Source organism: Bicyclus anynana, chromosome 25 (assembly GCF_947172395.1).
Source record: "Bicyclus anynana chromosome 25, ilBicAnyn1.1, whole genome shotgun sequence".
Classification (NCBI taxonomy): Eukaryota; Metazoa; Arthropoda; class Insecta; order Lepidoptera; family Nymphalidae; genus Bicyclus; species Bicyclus anynana.
Window position 1 is genome coordinate 8,996,636 of NC_069107.1, and position 18,426 is coordinate 9,015,061.

General features: G+C 39.5%; 2 protein-coding genes across 2 annotated transcripts in view; both read left to right on the top strand.

Moving 5' to 3' along the window:
- Nucleotides 1–3,257, top strand: part of LOC112049599 (uncharacterized) — a 38,671-nt gene extending 35,414 nt beyond the window's left edge. Inside the window, exon 16 of the mRNA XM_052889433.1 lies at nt 906–3,257. Within this exon, the coding sequence (XP_052745393.1) occupies nt 906–1,321 (416 nt within the window). The 3' untranslated portion in view covers nt 1,322–3,257. The remainder of the gene's footprint in view (nt 1–905) is intronic.
- A 2,368-nt stretch (nt 3,258–5,625) lies between these two features.
- LOC128199486 (uncharacterized) lies at nt 5,626–15,067 on the top strand. The gene is made up of 8 exons (XM_052889332.1): nt 5,626–5,797; nt 7,300–7,371; nt 8,365–8,500; nt 9,108–9,303; nt 10,318–10,438; nt 12,486–12,572; nt 13,335–13,448; nt 14,103–15,067. The coding sequence occupies exons 1-8, from the start codon at nt 5,743–5,745 to the stop codon at nt 14,147–14,149; spliced, it is 828 nt and encodes a 275-aa protein (XP_052745292.1). The 5' UTR covers nt 5,626–5,742; the 3' UTR covers nt 14,150–15,067.
- Nucleotides 15,068–18,426: the final 3,359 nt, after the last annotated feature.

An 18,426-nucleotide genomic window follows, 5' to 3' on the forward strand; every position in this document is an offset into this window, starting at 1 on the left:
TTCCAACAAAATGGAATATTGTATTATGCACATACACAGTAAGTCAAACTTCGTTACTAGCTTGTTCTCTAAATAAAGCCTAATCGAATTAGAGATAATATTGTTATAAAAAGTTTTATTTTAATAATCACATTGGCGAAATAATACCTTAATGTGGCGTCACCAGGCGAAAACAAACAGGCTCTCAATATAAAGCTTCCAGTTACGGTCAATATTTTAATAGCAGCGTTTTACCTGAAATAAAACGCATATTAAAATACTTACCTCACTGGAAGCTTTAAGTAATTCCTGCCTGGTGATATATTGAGCCAATGAGCTAAAGTCGTGCTCAGCGATTTACGAAACTTCCCGAGCCCGACACCGCCAGGTGGCGCCACATAGCCAGACGTGACGTCAATAAAAGTACGAAAACTGGTATGAAATCGACGGAAACGGAAATGCTACTCTCAATATAAAGCTTCCAGTGAGGTAAGTATTTTAATATGCGTTTTATTTCAGGTAAAACGCTGCTAATAATCTTCATGGACCAGAATACACTTTATTTCATGTAAAAAAAGTTGGCAACCCAAGAGCGCGGGAACGACGCATGACGTAATTTTTTTTCGAGTGTGCAGCCGACTCCATAGAATTATAAGACGTTGTCACGTCAATAAATCATGTGCATGCCCCGGACCGAATTAGTACCGTACCGTACATTGGCAACATATTCTATCAATATATTTCATTTGATATTAAAACATTTCATCCAGTAAACAGATCGCTGAAGATCGTCTTCTATACGTCGATCTAGACAGAAAGTAAAATCGTCTACCAGAAATATAAAATAAGTTATCTGAAATCATAGTTTTAAGAACTTTTCTATGCAAGTAAAACAATTAATCTTGTTCCTTTTATTAACTCCACAGATTTCGTCAAAGATAATCATGTGAACCAAACAACAACAACCGCTTCATCAGAGATTACAACAGATCGACCAGTATCAATACAAGCTTCAACAGAGATTACAACAGATCTGCCACCATCATCAAAAGCTTCATCAGATATTACAACAGATCGACCAGTATCAATACAAGATTCAACAGAGATTACAACAGATCTGCCACCATCATCAAAAGCTTCATCAGATATTACAACAGATCGACCAGTATCAATACAAGATTCATCAGCAACGTCCACCTCGTCACCAATAACCACAGACTTACTAGTCGAGTCAATAGAGCATTTACCTTCAAAATCTTCAAGAACAACTCCAACATTGATGATTTGTTTTTTGTTTGTGTGTTGTTTTATATTATTTGAAATTAGAAACCTTTTGAAGTGATAAAGGAATGATTTATATTGTTTAAATTATATTTATGATAGATATGTAAAAAAATATACATGATACTGGGGAGTATGTCCCAAAACTCTAGAGTTATATTCTTTAACAAAAATGAATTAAAAAGTTACATGTGTTCCAAAATTAATGTTTTCGGAGTAAATAATTTTTCTTTTGTAAATCGATCATTAATTGTGTCTCTTATATCGCATCCTTATATTATGCCTTATATTATACCGAACAAGCCGATTTTCGAGCAAGCTTTAGTACCATAGACCACATCCATACGTTGCGGCAGGTTATACAGAAGACCGAAGAGTATAACAAGCCACTTTGCTTAGCGTTTGTGGACTATGAGAAAGCCTTCGATTCGGTGGAAACTTGGGCTGTACTGAGGTCTTTGCAGAGATGCCGGATCAACTACAGGTACATCCAAGTGTTGAAGTGTTTGTATGAAAGCGGACTGACATAGTGAGTCCGTATACAGGATCAGACTACGAGACCAATCCAATTGCAGCGAGGAGTGCGGCAGAAATATGTAATCTCCCCGAAGCTACCCCGCATTGGAAGATGTCTTTAAGCTTCTGGACTGGAACGGATTTGGCATCAACATCAATGGTGAGTACATCACTCAACTACGGTTTGCCGACGATGTGGTCATTATGGCAGAGACTGGATGATCTTAGTACCATGCTCAACGACCTCAGCAGAGTTTCTCAACGGGTGGGCCTTAAAATGAACATGAGTATTGAGTAAGACGAAGATCATGTCTAACGCTCATGTACCGCTTCACCCAGTTATTGTTGAGAACTCTGCGCTCGAAATTGTAGACGAATATATATACCTAGAACAGACAGTCAAGTTAGGTAGGTCCAATTTCGAGAAAGAGGTGAATCGCCGAATCCAGCTCGGCTGGGCAGCGATCGGGAAACTCCACGACATCTTTTTGTCCGAAATTCCTCAGTGCCTAAAGACAAAATTCTTCGATCAGTACGTGTTGCCAGTGATGACCTACGGATCCGAGACTTCGTCGCTGACTATGGGCCTTATTAGAAGGCTCAAAGTCACTCAGCGGAAGATGGAGCGCGCTATGCTTGGGGTTTCTCTGCGTGATCAAATCAGATTTTTTTGTTTTGGATGTTCTAAACATTGAAAATGAACACCACAAAGATTATTTTGTAACATAGTTATGAGCTGTGACAACCCAGTGGATATAACCTCTGCCTCCGATTTCGGAGGGTGTGGGTTCGAATGCGGCCCGGGGCATGCACCTCCGACCTTTCAGTTGTGTGTTTAAAAGCTGAAGGAAAATATCGTGAGGAAATAATAATAAGCCCTTTATTCCGAATATACAAGTTGAATAATACACATATATATTTTAATACATGACATGGATGGACATTACAATGAACATGGATAAAACAAAATTGCTTACTAACTCGACTCTAATACCTATACAAATAAATAACCACCCATTGGAATATGTGGAGGAATATATTTACCTAGGACAAGTTATCTCCCATGAAGAACAAACAACTAAAGAAGTTAACAGAAGAATAGCAAACGGCTAGAAGAAGTACTAGTCACTAAAAGAAATCATGAAATGTAACGAGCTAAGCATGACAATAAAAAAGAAAAGCGTTTAACACCTCTATACTGCCAGTTATCGTGAGGAAACCTGCATACCAAATAATTTTCTGCTCTCACCTCTTTCTTCGGTTCAATCTCACCTGATGGTAAGTGATGATGCAGTCTAAGATGGAAGCGGGCTAACTTGTTCGGAGGAAGATGAAAATCCACACCCCTTTCGGTTTCTACACGGCATCGTACCGGAACGCTAAATCGCTTAAACGTCTTTGCCGGTAGGGTGGTAACTAGCCACGGCCAAAGCCTCCCACCAGCCTGACCTGGACAAATTAAGAAAATTTCAATCAGCCCAGCCGGGGATCGAACCCAGGACCTCCGTTTTGTCCTTCTCATTATGAGAGGAGACTCGAGCTCACCAGTGAGCCGAATATGGTTTGATAACAACAGTTACTCGATTTCTACTGGCGTATTAAAAAAACTGTCATCATCCAGCTCGGCTGGGCAGCGTTCGGGAAACTCCGCGACATCTTTTCGTCCGAAATTCCTCAGTGCTTGAAGACGAAAGTCTTCGATCAGTGCGTGTTGCCAGTGATGACATACGGATCAGATACTTTCTGACTTTGGGCCTTATTAGAAGGCTCAAAGTCACTCAGCGGGCGATGGAGCGAGCTATGCTTGGAGTTTCTCTGCGTGATCGAATCAGGAATGAGGAGATCCGCAGACGAACCAAAGTCACTGACATAGCTCAGCGAGTCGCGAAGCTGAAGTTCCAATGGGCGGGCCACATGGTTCGAAGAGACGATGGACGTTGGGGTCCCAAGGTGCTGGAATGGCGACCCCGCACCGGAAAGCGCAGTGTTGGGCGACCCCCCACTAGATGGACCGAGGATATCAAGCGGGTTGCAGGGAGCCGCTGGATGCTGGCGGCTCGAGATCGTTGTGCTTGGAGGTCCATGCAAGAGGCCTATGTCCAGCAGTGGACGTCTATCGGCTGATAAGGTAAGGTAAGGTAAGGTCATCATCCCTATTCAAGATCGGCGTTTGTCACACACAACTCTACTATCCTTCGTTCACAGCAGCTCCTTCAGTTAATTGATATACAAGCAAAAATATAAAATCGTTGGAGCCCCAACAATACCATTGCCTTATACATCTGAGAACAACTGACGTCACGTTGGTATTCGGCAACTAACGCCATTGATGGAAGAAAAAAACCTCAGGCGACAAACTCCATTAGTGCGCCATTGGTACCTCCATCACAAGCCACAACACTATTGATTGCCATCCACCTGATACAGGTATGAAGGAGGACAACTGATAAGAAAGACGAATCTAACCTAATCTAACCTACTTTGGAACTTTACAAAATTTAATGGGAAACAGTTCCAAATAAGTCTTAGCATAAGGTGTGTACACCATTTAGTTTTATAGGGTGTCTCTATGACCTAGAAGAGATGACACCTATGTACCTAGACCACTAATGGACCGCTACATGACCGCCAGACTCGGGCCACTAAATCAGTTGATAAGGTAAAACTAGTAGTAGCCCGCCAGACATGAGCTTCGGTCGTACCTTGACGCTGTTAAACCTCCCTAAAGAGCAAAGCATTACCGTGATTTTAGTCATAGCAGAAAAATAAATTTTGTTTGTCGCTCAGTAAATACGGATGCAGACAAGGACGTGGTAAGGTCTTTTAATCAAAGGAGGGGAACTTTAGCGGTGTATGACTATTCAAAATTACGGTGTAAATGTTTACAACTTCAGGGTGGCCCACATGCTGAACGTACACTCAAAGAAGGCAAGCACATGAATCCAGGCAGCACTCGCCTCGCCAAGGCACCATAAACTCGGCCGCTTTTTGCCACATCACCCTCTCAGCAGCTTCATATCGTAGCGACTCTACGCGCCGAAAGTGAGGTCAGCTAGGCTATTGTGTAACGATATTTTTATAACTCGCAAGTGCGAGTTTCGAATTCACCTCTATCTCTCTCTGTTTAACACGATACTGTAAAATGAGAAAGATAATTAGAATTCGAAACTCGCACTTGCGAGTTATAGAAAACATCGTTAGAGAATAGCCGTGCAGGTGTAGCGCTTCGTAACGCCTCGCCGCGTCTTCCACCATTAAGTATATTCTGTGTCCATACACTACACACAACTATATAATTGACTCGCAATACACACACGCGTAATTTTTACACAGACTAACAAACACATCGCTTAGACTATCCACAGAATATATATAAAGAATGTTCGATTACTTGATAAATTTTTTGCTGTTCCATCAAAATAATCGATTATTTTTAGAAATCGTTTTTGTTACAAATTTTATAAATTTGTGGTAGAAATACTTACAAATGAAACGTTACTCCATCTTTTACTAAACTACAAGTTTTGGCCGTTTTTTATGCCATTCAACTACACAAACCCGCATTTTTAGGGAGCTCTTTACACGACGAAAACAATTACAACAATGAAACATCGATTCTATAGCAACAGTTTTTATAAACACGTTAGATCATTGATTCTTGATCTTTGACAGAGGGGTAACGGTTTACGAGGCAGGTCCTTTCTTTTTAATGGTCTAAGGCTGGTCTATCGGTCGGCGTTAGCTACGCCCCTGGTTATCAGCACTAAACATAAGCTGCTACATCCTGTTTCCCCTAAACTTAGTAACAAATTCATAAAAGTATTATAATTGAACGTGCTACTTATTATTTCAGTGGAATACTCGTAGTGTATTAGAACGTACGTCGCAATTGCATTTAAATAATATTATTTTATATATATTATATTTGTATTAATTCCGTCTTGCGATCGTGTTTACGATTTCATAATGAACAATCGATGTTTTTTATATTTTTTAATTTTTGGGTCATTTTTTATAAGCGGTAAGTTTGAGATTTTAATAGTTATAATTGAAGTGACTTTTAAAGTCTCTACAGACAAACACAGTATCCATATTCGCGCTTCGTTTATTCACGTATCGCAGATTGATTGATTGCTGAAAATGACGTAAAATTTCCAATTCTTTTCGGAATTACGAATGGAATAAAAAATCTTTAAAATGGTTAAAAGAAGGGTTATGTTTTTCGCGCGTATCTTGTATGTATGTATGTATGTAATATTTTTTATTACTTCATATCTTCCAAACCGCTGAATGAATTTACGTAATTAAGATATCGTTAAATTCGTCTTGTTAACCCAAGTGTTCTTAGATAGGTGAAATTAAAAAAAAACCAACACGACGACTGTGAGATGCTTTAGACTCAAAGCGAAAAAAAAAATTGTTTTTGAATATTGCAATATGGGTATCAAATTCAAGGGCTAATCCGGGTTTTTAATTTTTTTAATTATTGACTTGTTAATGGTGTATAGAAAAATGTTATTAATTATTTTTTTTTTAAGTTTTCCTTCATTTATATTTTTGCGGGTCAACCCATGTAGTTCTTTCTCGCAAAAATACATAATTAAAATATAGCTAATAACACTTACAAATAACATGGCTTACTACCGGTACAAAAAATGCTAAATTGGCCGGAAGTTAAGCTTGGAATTAGCCTTAAAATATATTGTTGCTTGCTTATACTCTTTCCGACGAAAAAGAATTAGCAAAATCGGATTACTCAATAAAAAAATTATGGTCGGTTGTGTGTTATATTACAATACATTATAATTAATGGTAAAAAATCAATCATCCCCTGTTTTCCTATCTTTAGGGATGATGACAGTTTTTTAAATTGTATATAAATTAAGAGTATGCTAATAGCAAAGCAATTTTGTAAAAGGAACAGGGTATCTGCGATCATTACTTTCGGAGCTACAGGGATTTAAAGGGTCAGATTTGCGGCGCTGCCGTGGATCCTTGAAAAACGCCCCATACAAAATGGCACGAACTAATGACGTCATAGCTAATGTAATGATCGTTAGATTTGTATGTGCGTTCAAACAAAATTACTAATATCTTTGTTATTTGTGCGTTTATGTTTATAGTTCATATATTAAAAAATGTAAGGAAGCTAAAACTGTATGAATTTTCATCTAATTACGATAAAAGATTTTTAATAGATTTTGAAATTTTATAATCTTATTTATTTTGCAAATATCCAGACAATCTTTGCTTTTTATGTATAAATTAGTTAACATTGACCCTATTTACCCGAATGTATCATAAAAATCAATATATTAAAACCTCGTCATCATCCCCATTATATGGAACCATCTTCAAAGTATATTGTTGTTTGTTTATAGGTACTCTTTCCGATATTTCTGACAATCTCCGACAAAATTAGTAAAATCGGATTACGGGATTTGTTAAAATCAGAATTTCAGGCGTACGAAGTCGACGGCGCCTGCTAATAAAAGAATAATAATATAAGGTTGTCATTTACAGATTCTTTGAGTTGTGCAGGAAACCCAAATTTCTGCGGTTGGTTGCAGACTGGATGGTATAACAGACTATCAGGTGACATTCATTTGACATGAAACGCTTTTCTTAAAATTCACCTAACCTAACCTAAAATACGCCCTCCGAACCGAAAGCAGGCGCTCTTCTGGGCTGTCACCGCTCGTTACTTGTTCATCATCATCATCATCATCATATCAGCCGATGGACGTCCACTATAGGGACTTCCAAACATCACGATCCTGAACCGCCTGCATCCACCGAATCCCTGCGACTCGCTTGATGTCATCAGTCCACCTAGTGGAGGTCGACCAACACTGCGCTTTCTAGTGAGGGGTCGCCATTCTAGCACCTTGGGACCCCAACGTCCATCGGCTCATCGAACTATGTGCCCCGCCCATTGCCACTTCAGGTTCGTGACACGTTGAGCTATGTCGGTGACTTTGGTTCTCCTGCGGATCTCCTAATTTCTGATTTGATCACGCAAAAATACTTCTAGCATAGCTCGTTCCATCGCCCGTTTAGTGACTTGTGCCGTTTTGTACCTTCTTATGAGGCCTATAGTTAGCGACCAAGTCTCGGAACCATAGGTAACACGCACTGTTTGAAGACTTTTATCTTCAGGCACTGAGTAATATCGGTTGAAATGATATCGCAAAGTTTCCCGAATGCGGCCCAGCTGAGTTGAATTCGGCGGTTCACCTCTTTCTCGAAATTGGACCTACCTAACTGGATCATATGTCCTACGTATATGTATTCGTCTACAATTTCGAGTGAGAGCATTACACATGATTTTGTCTCCTAGTAATCTAGTGCAGCTAGATTACTTGCACCGACACCGATTTGAGGCATTTCGTAATCTAGCCTGTGGGAATGGATATACCGCCATTCGTCGGTCGCCAGAACCTCGTCGGTCCATCTGCAGGGTGCACCACGAGCAGGTGAGGTTGGCAGTTGGGGAGAATGTCTGCCCCCCCTTACACCCCTCAATTACTTATTCACTAACGAATAATCCTAACTAAAACAGCATCTAATCTTGTAAATTATTTCCAGGCCCAGACGAATCCTTATTAATTGCTTCCTTAAGGAATGAGAACGGCTCCGTGATTCTGTTGTCTCCTTCCTACAATCGTGATCTGACTGAAAGGGGTTGTTTCTCCTCCAGTTTTGATATCGTAAAATTGGGAGGGTGAGTTGACTGTAGTAAAGTACGTCTACGACTTCGTCCACGTGAATTTCAGTTTTTCACAATTCCCGCGGGGACCATGTATTTTTTCGGGACAAAAAGTATCCTATACGTTGCTCAACAACCTCTTCTATCTATTAGTTAAAGTCCCATTTAAATTGGTTCAGCCACCTCATTGTCAGACAAACTGACAGACAGACAAACAATTTAAAAAGACTTATTTGTGTTTTGTTATCGTATAAATAAATATAAGCAATTGAGAAAATACAGTTAACACTTCCCTTCTCCACTCGTGTTGCTCTCTCTACCTAGCCAAGAATAAGATCTTACTATAGCAGCTTTGGACAGAACTTTCTGCAGTTCTAGCGAGGTCAAGGTCTTTAAGCAGGTTATAGAGAGTATGCTGGTATTCCTCCCGCCACCACTTCTACATAGTTTTAACGATTGTCTCGTTAATATGTCGAGGTTGTCGGATTTGTAGTTTACAAATTCCACATGGACGAAATCGTGGGCATCTGTTAGTATATACTTGTTTGTTACACAGCAAAGCGGTCGAGCTGATTTTGATGATCAAACAGTCGATGTCAAATAAACTTCAATTTGATTGTAGATTTACATTCCGTATATACCAAGTACCAGAAAATTTGACATATGAGCAGTTGCTTCAGAACAACGAAACAAGAAAGGACTACATACTTTTTGAGATCACGACAAGGATACATGAAGACGAACTTTTTGATTTCAACTCTGATACGTTACGCTTTGACCCTGTGATGTCACTTAAGAAATTTGATCATGACTTTCAGGTAAAAGTGTACTTCTCTATGACAAAAAGGTATCAAGTAAAAGTTTAAACCTTAAGAATATACTTGAGTTCACAACTTGTGAAAAAATCAAACTTCTAAGTTTACGTGAAAAAGACGTATCTTTTTCCTACCTGATCCTGATTCAGCACAATATACATAATCATACCAAACAGGAATTTGAGAGGTTGCCTTGTGTGCGGAACATTGCTAAATTGTATCAAACTATCGAGTAATTAGTATATTATAGGACTCAAAAGTGATTACAAATATAAGAAAACTAATGTCGAACAAAGGTTAGGTTAGGTTAGGTTAGGTTAGTTAAAATAAGACCCTAGAATGGCAGAGAATGACCTTGAGTGAAGTCACGTACTTGTGAACGATGTGTGTAAGGTCCTTTGATAGTCGACTAGCACTCCCCTTTTCCACTCAAGTCACTCTCCCCGCCTATCCCAAGTAACCCATAAAGAATTACACAACAAGAGATGTGGACGGCTCGAACGCCACGAGCACACTGAACCCGTCTGTACCGCAAATCGTTGCAAAGCGGCGATAACAAGTACTTGTACAATAAACCAATCGCGTGCCGATAGGCTCGTGGGAGGACAACCTTAATCTTATTTCAAATCAAATCAAATCAAAATTCATTTATTTCAAGTAGGGTTAAATTTACAAGCACTTTTGACACGTCAGTTGACTATTTGTAAAGATTCTACCACCGGTTCGGAAGGCAGGTTCTGCTGAGAAGATAACGGCAAGAAACTCAACAGTTGCTCTTTTGAAATGAAAAAGTCATACAGTACTATAATTTACAATTGATAACAATTACAATTTCTTATAGTTTTACTTCCTGTGTGAAGGTGGAGGCTGATCCAATGGCCTCCAAGCACTTTTATCGTTAAGGAACTCATCAATAGTGTAGTAACCTTGACTAAGTAAATGTTTTTAACACATTGCTTAAAGTTGTGCATTGGCAAGTCCAAAACGTTTGCCTACTTCCCGGTATTCTCGTTTCAGATCATCATAGAAGTGATAAACCTCGGTGACAAGGTTCTAAATACGATAATAAAAAACGTCACTATACTACAAGAAGACCACTGCACTGCAGATGAACTGACCCCCAACAACCCATATCCAGGTGAGTGGAAGGGTTATCCCCTTCAGTTTCAGCTTTTGTAACATGACGAAAGTATCACAGATTCTCAATCTAATAAAACTTATAGACAATTATATTAAGAGTGGAAACACTACGAAGTGTGACATACATTCCTTTTTAGGGTTCCGTAACCAACGGGTTAAACGTACCCTATTACTAACAGTAAAATTCGTAGACGTTGTGAGGGCGCCCCCAGGGAATCGTTTTAAATTCGTGTCAAATTTAAACTCCGTGTTTGAGAATTCTCTCAGCGGGTGAATGTACCCCTGGGGGTGCCCCTGCAACGTCTTTGAATTCCACTGTTAGGACTCCGTTGTCCGTCCGTCTGTCACCTGTTTGTCTTAATCATAGTACGGAACCCTTTATGTGCGAGTATTACTCGAGTTTGGCCATACAACAATACGCTTAAGATTTATCGTGGACACAGTATTTTTTTTTTATTCTTTACAAGTTACTTTACTTTTACTTTACTTTACTATAGTATGCGCGTTATCATCTGAGTCGTCCGGTCATAAAAGTCAAAAAAGATAGGAATGTGCAGCGCGCCTACCTGCGCACCCTAATTATCGATAAACCTACCTGCTGCTGGCTACCTGCGCACGTGCTAATGATGAGTCAATAATGATTTGGACGATTCTGATTGGTCGGTTTCTAATGTAATTGCATTGCGTATTTTTTTTGCTATAAATGTGTTTACTGCAATTAAATAAATACATTCATGTGTTACTCGTTGCGCACTATGGATACTTTATTTTCTAACGTTGATCTGAAGAAATTACATGGCGATATTAGCCCTCAAGCTCGAACACTGATTCACAACGTATTCCTGTTTCTCAATGAATTGAAAAGTGATCCGAATAAAGTGGCTTCTCTAAATTTCAACAAACCACGTGAAATGGCCGCATTTGTTTGTGGTGTGAGCAGAGCGACAGTGGACCGAATCAAGACGGAAGTATCACAATCAGGCAGTACCTGTATACCAAGAACAAATTTTAAGAAACCACAAACCGTCAAGAAATTATTGAAGAATTAATAAGAAAAGTAAAAGCCAGTAACCCGCAGAAGGTCTACGCTTTAGACCATCTGGCAAATATACTTTACTTTACTATTTTACTTTACTACTTTACTTTACTAGAATCTTACCTGATGATGTAATCTAAGATGGAAGCGGGCTAACTTGTTAGGAGGAGGATGAAAATCCACACTCCTTTCGGTTTATACACGACATCGTACCGGAACGCTAAATCGCTTGGCGGTACGTCTTTATCGGTAGGGTGGTAACTAGCCACGGCCGAAGCCTCCCACCAGCTAGACCTGGACCAATTAAGAAAACCTCAAGCGGCACCATCGGAGATCGAACCCAGGACCTCCGTCATTAAATCCACCGCGCATCAAATAAGTATAGTTAGTTGAAAATTACAATATAATCTGTACCTACATACCTTATTAATACAGAATAAAAGGACGTCGCAAACGGTGGCATCCTTACGTAGTGAATATCCAGGCAACTCGTACTGAATGAGTCATAAATATTATCACCACCCTAGAACCAAACCTTAAAAACAAAAAAGAATTTTCAAGATCGGTTTATAAATGACGGAATTATCGCTGACATACATAGTAGAACCTTCTCCTTTTTGGAAGTCCGTTAAAAATATGAAACGCACTTCCGGCGTTCGTATCTTCTGACCGCGTGGGATCTGCTAGTCTTTTATAGTAGTTTTTTAGCTGGTGGGAAGCTTCGGCCGTGGCTAGTTACCGAAAAATACGTACCGCTAAGCGATTTAGCGTTCCGGTACGATGTCGTGTAGAAACCGAAAGGAGTGTGGATTTTCATCCTCCTCCTAACAAGCTAGCCCGCTTCCATCTTAGATTACATCATGATTTACCATCAGGTGAGATTGTAGTCAAGGACTAACTTGTAAAGAATAAAAAAAAAGTCAATGTTAAACCAAAGTTAACATACCTACCTACTTGTTTCGTACAGCTATAGCTTCAAAAAATTAATTTATTAATATTAAATTTACAGACCAATTACAATATTATATATACACAAGAAATACAACAACTCCGCCGGTGACAACAACAACAGCCCAACCGAGAAAAGAAGTTAAAGGTATTCAGCCATTTTGTTGAAAAACTTTTTGTTGTATGAACCAATTATCTAAAATGTTATCTATACTAATATTATACCGATGTGTGTGTGTATTAAAAGCTTGTGGGGGTAATTTCTGGATCCACTAAATTGATTTGGAAAATTCTTAGACAAAACTAGAAGGCCACGTTATTTATGAGTACCATAGGCTACATTTTAACTACGTATTCTCGCGGGAACGAGAAATACGTAGTCGAAATCATGTGGCATCGGTCAGTTATTAACCTATTTGTAGAAACTATCAGTTTCTACAAATAGACAAAGAAGACAGACACGCGCGCGGCCAGAGGCTGCACATGGTTACTCTGAGTCACAGCGGAGAGTGGTAATGCGCATGGCCTGAGGCCGCGCGTATACTTAGGTAGTGCCAGAGTAGTGTAAATGCCAGTACGGGAAAGACACTGATTTGCCCGGCCGCGTTGAGCTTTTTACGTTCCTGCCACTGTCTGGTTTGTCCCAATATTATTATTGATATCATTCAATAGCCCTGACGTGCCCTTTTCAACAATTCACAGTTTATAGAACTGAACGTGGCATTTTGACGCATTTAGACCGACCTGGGATTCTGGTCATTGTACAAAATTAAATATATAAAATAATACAGGGTCTTAGATGAAAATCAAAACCGTCTTCCAGAAATATAAAATAACTTAACTTAACTTAAAATCACAATTTTCTTATACGTAAAACAAATAGTCTTATTACATTTTGTTTACTCCGCAGATTCCGTAACATCAGGGATAACAACAGATCCACCAGCAACGTCAACCTCGTCACCAAAAACAATAGACATGGTCTTTCCTTCAACAAAAATGCAATTTCCACCAGGCCTTAACGGTAATTTACTGTCTTCCTAACATTCAGAAAGAAAGAAAAATGTTTTATTATAGCATTATGCCACACAACACAATTTGTTCTATTAATCGTCAGGACAATATCCTGCGATGTGTGGTATAAACCAGTAAAGGGAGCCAACTCAGCATAATGCTACATATTCTTTAAATAAAAAGAGCATGCATTCCTGACGACTATATTTGCTTTCTGGCGCAGTTACATTTCTCTTAACAGAAAGTTTTTAGATTCCCAGCTCAGGCCAGGAGTCAGTTTGTCATTGACAACCCATATTTGCCTCACTGTTGAGCACAAGTCTCCTCTTAGAATGAGAGGAGTTAATCTGGATTGGCTTCACACACGTAAAGAAATAAAAAAAACTGAGGTATGCAGGTTTCCCCACGATATTTTTCCTTCACCGTTTGAAACACGTGATTATTAATATTATTAGTAATTATTTTAAACTACAACCTTCGAATCGGAGACAGATCATAACCACTTTACTAACATGGCTTAGGAGTGCTCATGGATTGAATGGTACACCGAGATACATAATAGGTCCGGTGAGCTCGCAGTGAAGGGCTCGTGCCATTGAATACAACTTGTTACTGTTTGCTATCTAAGGTAGAAGTTAGAACAATGTTAATTACTTATTTACAGGTCTTCAACCAAAAGTAGTCGAGTGGATTGTCCGAGCACATTATTAAACGGACGGGGAGACCAAGAGCTTAGCATCGTTTCCTTACCCTTATCACACTTAAATGGGGTCGTAAAATATGTCAATCTTTTCCATTCGTCTCGAATTACTCGTCAACTCATCATTCGCTCCTTTTACACACATGTCCTCTTCCACACAATCCAACCATCTCTTCTTTGGCCGTCATCTCCTCTTATGTCCTTCCACCTGCACATTCAACATTTTTCTAGTAATATGACTTTCCTCCCTACGCATTACATGTCCATACCAAGCTAACCTTCTACTCCTCAATTTTTCTGTCACTGGCGCCACCTTCAGACTTCCTCTTATATACTCATTCCTTATTTTATCTATTCTTGTCACACCACACATATCAACATACGCATTTCGTTCACATGCATTCGTTTACTATTCGTCCCTTTCTCCGCCCAACATTCTGATCCATACAGCACGACAGGTCTTACAACCGTTTTGTATATTTTACCCATGGAGACCAAGAGCCTAGCACGGTACAGAAAACAATAAATGACGAAAAATCGTTTATTTTCATTAGAATTCACAGTTTTTAAGAGCTTTTGCAACTGTGAATTTTATTTTTTGTTGAAATCGTGCATTTTTAGTATGTACACGACACACTTTTTTATATAGGCTGGGCCTATATAAAAAAGTATAAGTTAGCTTAAGCACTTAATGTTCTGTGGTTACAGAGATATACAGAGACTATATTACCCATATGGTACTTTTTCTGTCATCATCATCTTCATCATCATTATCAGCCTATTATAACGGCCCACTATATAGCCATTTTTAATATTTGAGCGGTAATTAAATAATTTTAACCAATGGCGAATGTTAATATGTACGCTAAATCACTTGCAACTTTGTCACAATAAAGCTTTTATACAGATACACTAATCATTTTTTATTTAATAATCGTCGTCGTCAACCCATATTCGGCTCACTGCTGAACTTGAGTCTCCTCTCAGAAAGAGAGAGGTAAGGCCAATAGTCCACCACGCTGGCCCAACGCGGATTGGCAGACTTCACACCCGCAGAAAATTAAGATAATTCTCTGGTATGCAAGTTTCCTCGCGAAGTTTTCCTTCACCGATTGAGACACGTGATATTTAATTTCTTAAAATGCACACAACTGAAAAGTTGGAGGTGCATGCCCCAGACCGGATTCGAACCCACACCCTCCGGAATCGGAGGCAGAGGTCATATCCACTGGGCTATCACAGCTCTCAATTTAATAATACCAACTACTTATAATTTTACATGCATTCAATGTTCGCATAAAAATCGACTCTCGCTATGACGTCACGCGACTATGCGTGACGTCATCATGCCACACTCGTTCAGCCGTTCAGCAGTTTTAACGGCCTCCGTGGCGCAGTGATATGCGCGGTGGATATACAAGACGGAGGTAAAAACTGAAAGGGGTGTGGATTTTCATCCTCCTCCTAACAAGTTAGCCCGCTTCCATCTTAGACTGCATCATCACTTACCATCAGGTGAGATTGTAGTCAAGGGCTAACTTGTAAAGAATAAAAAAAAGAGCCTGTTCAGACAATTTCGTACTTCTACCTTATCTACTCACGAACAACAATAGGTTAGAATTTGAAAAATTATTTTTGTGTTAGTTTATGGAATGTTGAGTCAACTATTATTGTTCCGATAGTTGTTTCAGTCAATGGTCTTATAGCGAAAAGCTTCGACCAACACCTTAAGAAGCTTTCGCTTAACTGTTGGATCAAGAGTCGGATACAAAAGGCAGTGATTTTTGAGACCTTGGATATTGGATAGAATGATTTTCTTCTACATTATTTAATAGGTCCCGACTGTTTTCTAATTGCTTTCTACACTTCTGGACTATAATAATAATAATAATAATAATAATAACGGAGCTTGTTTTTTTCTTTTCAGTGTTTTTATACTTTATGCAGTCGGGTTTTTTTATTTGTTTAATTTATTTATTTCTTTCGCACTTTTTAGATGGTTAATTTCGGATTTATTTATTACCTTTATTACAAAGTACGATAATTTATACGTCCAACATAAGTTAGCAAATATTCAAAAAATTCTACGGAACGCTCGGTGGGCGAATCCAAGTCCGAAGGCCGCGCGTTTTGTGTGCTTAGGTAAATTGCTCAGCCAAAGCCACGGTCGGAGGCCCTATCACAAACTTCCGGCAGAAGGCCGGTGCATCATTAAGTGCGCGGCCAAAGGCCGCGCTTTTTGTGTGCTTAGGTAAAATGCTCGGCCGAAGCCACGGTCGGAGGCCCTATCACAATCTTCCGGCCGAAGGCCGGTGCATCATTAAGTGCGCGGCCAAAGGCCGCGCTTTTGGTGTGCTTAGGTAAAATGCTCGGCCGAAGCCACGGTCGGAGGCCCTAGCACAAACTTCCGGCCGAAGGCCGGTGCATCATTATGTGCGCGGCCAAAGGCCGCGCTTTTGGTGTGCTTAGGTAAAATGCTCGGCCGAAGCCACGGTCGGAGGCCCTAGCACAAACTTCCGGCCGAAGGCCGGTGCATCATTATGTGCGCGGCCAAAGGCCGCGCTTTTGGTGTGCTTAGGTAAAATGCTCGGCCGAAGCCACGGTAGGAGGCCCTATCACAATCTTCCGGCCAAAGGCCGGTTTATCATTAAGTGCGTGGCCGAAGCCGCGCGATTTATGTGCTTAGGTAAAATTCTCAGCCGAAGCCACGGTCGGAGGCCCTATTACAAAGTTCCGGTCGAAGGCCGGTTTATCACTAAGTGCGCGGCCGAAGGCAGGTATCATTAAGTATGTAAATGGCGAAATTGTGTAGTGTCGCACCATCAGTTTACTCACACTATAATTATGATATTTATTTAACTACCCGCTAATGATTGTTCTTTGTTTTACTTCTCTTTTTGTTTGTTAATAAATTTTTTTCTTAAATATTGTATTATGTAATGTATTAACTGTGGTTTGTGTTGCACTATGGTTAGGCCTACTTTAAAATATGTTTTTTGTAGAATAATAAAATAATAATAACTAATTAATAATAATAATAATAACGGACGGACTACGGAATCCTAAAAAAAGACCGCAAAAAAATATTTCGTAATAATAGATATATCGCTCACTTCCTCTCTTGTGGACTATACAGTGTGTTTACAAAAAAAACTATGTACTATACTGTATTTTCGGAAAAATATCATCATCATCATAACAACCCATATTTGGCTCACTGTCGAGCACAAGTCTCTTCTCAGAATGCGAGGGCTTATAGTCCACCACGCTGGCCCAATGTAGATTAGCAAAATTTCACACACGTAGAGGATTAAGGAAATTCTCTGATAAGCAGGTTTCCACATGATGTTTTCACCGTTTGAGGCATATGATATTTAATTTTTCAAATGTCACATAACTGATGGTTAAAATTGGTGATGCGTGCGGTTTCGAACCCACGCCCTCCGAATCGAAGGCAGAGATCATATCCTCAGGGCTATTACGGCTTACGGCAAAATATATTTTCGTACGTGACGGCCGCGTGGCGCAGTGGGTAGTGACCCTGCTTTCTACATCCACGGCCGTGGGTTCGATTTCCACAACTAGAAAATATTTGTGTGATGAACATGGGTGTTTTCCAGTGTCTGTGTGTATTTATACATTATATAAGTATTTATATGTAGTATATAATGTATATTAATATTATAATATCAACTATCTTAGCACCCATAACACAAGCTACTCTGTATGCTTACTTTGGGGCTAGATAGTGATGTGTATTGTTTAAGTATATTTAAGTATTTGCTCAGACATAATCAAATAGGATAATCCACCAAGAGCTTGCTCTTCAATGGCCTTATCAATTCCGAGACGCCTTACTATATAGATACGAACCAGCTTCAGTTTCTGAATATAGCAGTGCATTCTACTGGGATTTAATGATCATTCATCATTTTCCATTAGACACGTCAGTTGACTATTTGTAAAAATTCTACCACCGGTTCGGAAGGCAGGTTCTGCTGAGAAGATACCGGCAAGAAACTCAACAGTTGCTCTTTTGAAATGAAAAAGTCATACAGTACTATAATTTAGAATTGATAACAATTACAATTTCTTATAGTTTTACTTCCTGTGTGAAGGTGGAGGCTGATCCAATGGCCTCCAAGCACTTTTATCGTTAAGGAACTCATCAATAGTGTAGTAACCTCGACTAAGTAAATGTTTTTAACACATTAGCCGTCAGCATCCAGCGGCTCCCTGCAACCCGCTTGATGTCTTCGGTCCACCTAGTGGGGGGTCGACTAACACT

What these genes read in the sequence shown, in the direction of transcription:
- LOC128199486 (XM_052889332.1), top strand. Translation starts at nt 5,743, where the DNA reads ATGAACAATCGATGTTTTTTATATTTTTTAATTTTTGGGTCATTTTTT. An exon ending in ATGGTATAACAGACTATCAG is followed by an intron (nt 7,372 to 8,364) that starts GTGACATTCATT and finishes AATTATTTCCAG; the next exon opens with GCCCAGACGAATCCTTATTA. An exon ending in AATTTGATCATGACTTTCAG is followed by an intron (nt 9,304 to 10,317) that starts GTAAAAGTGTAC and finishes TTCTCGTTTCAG; the next exon opens with ATCATCATAGAAGTGATAAA.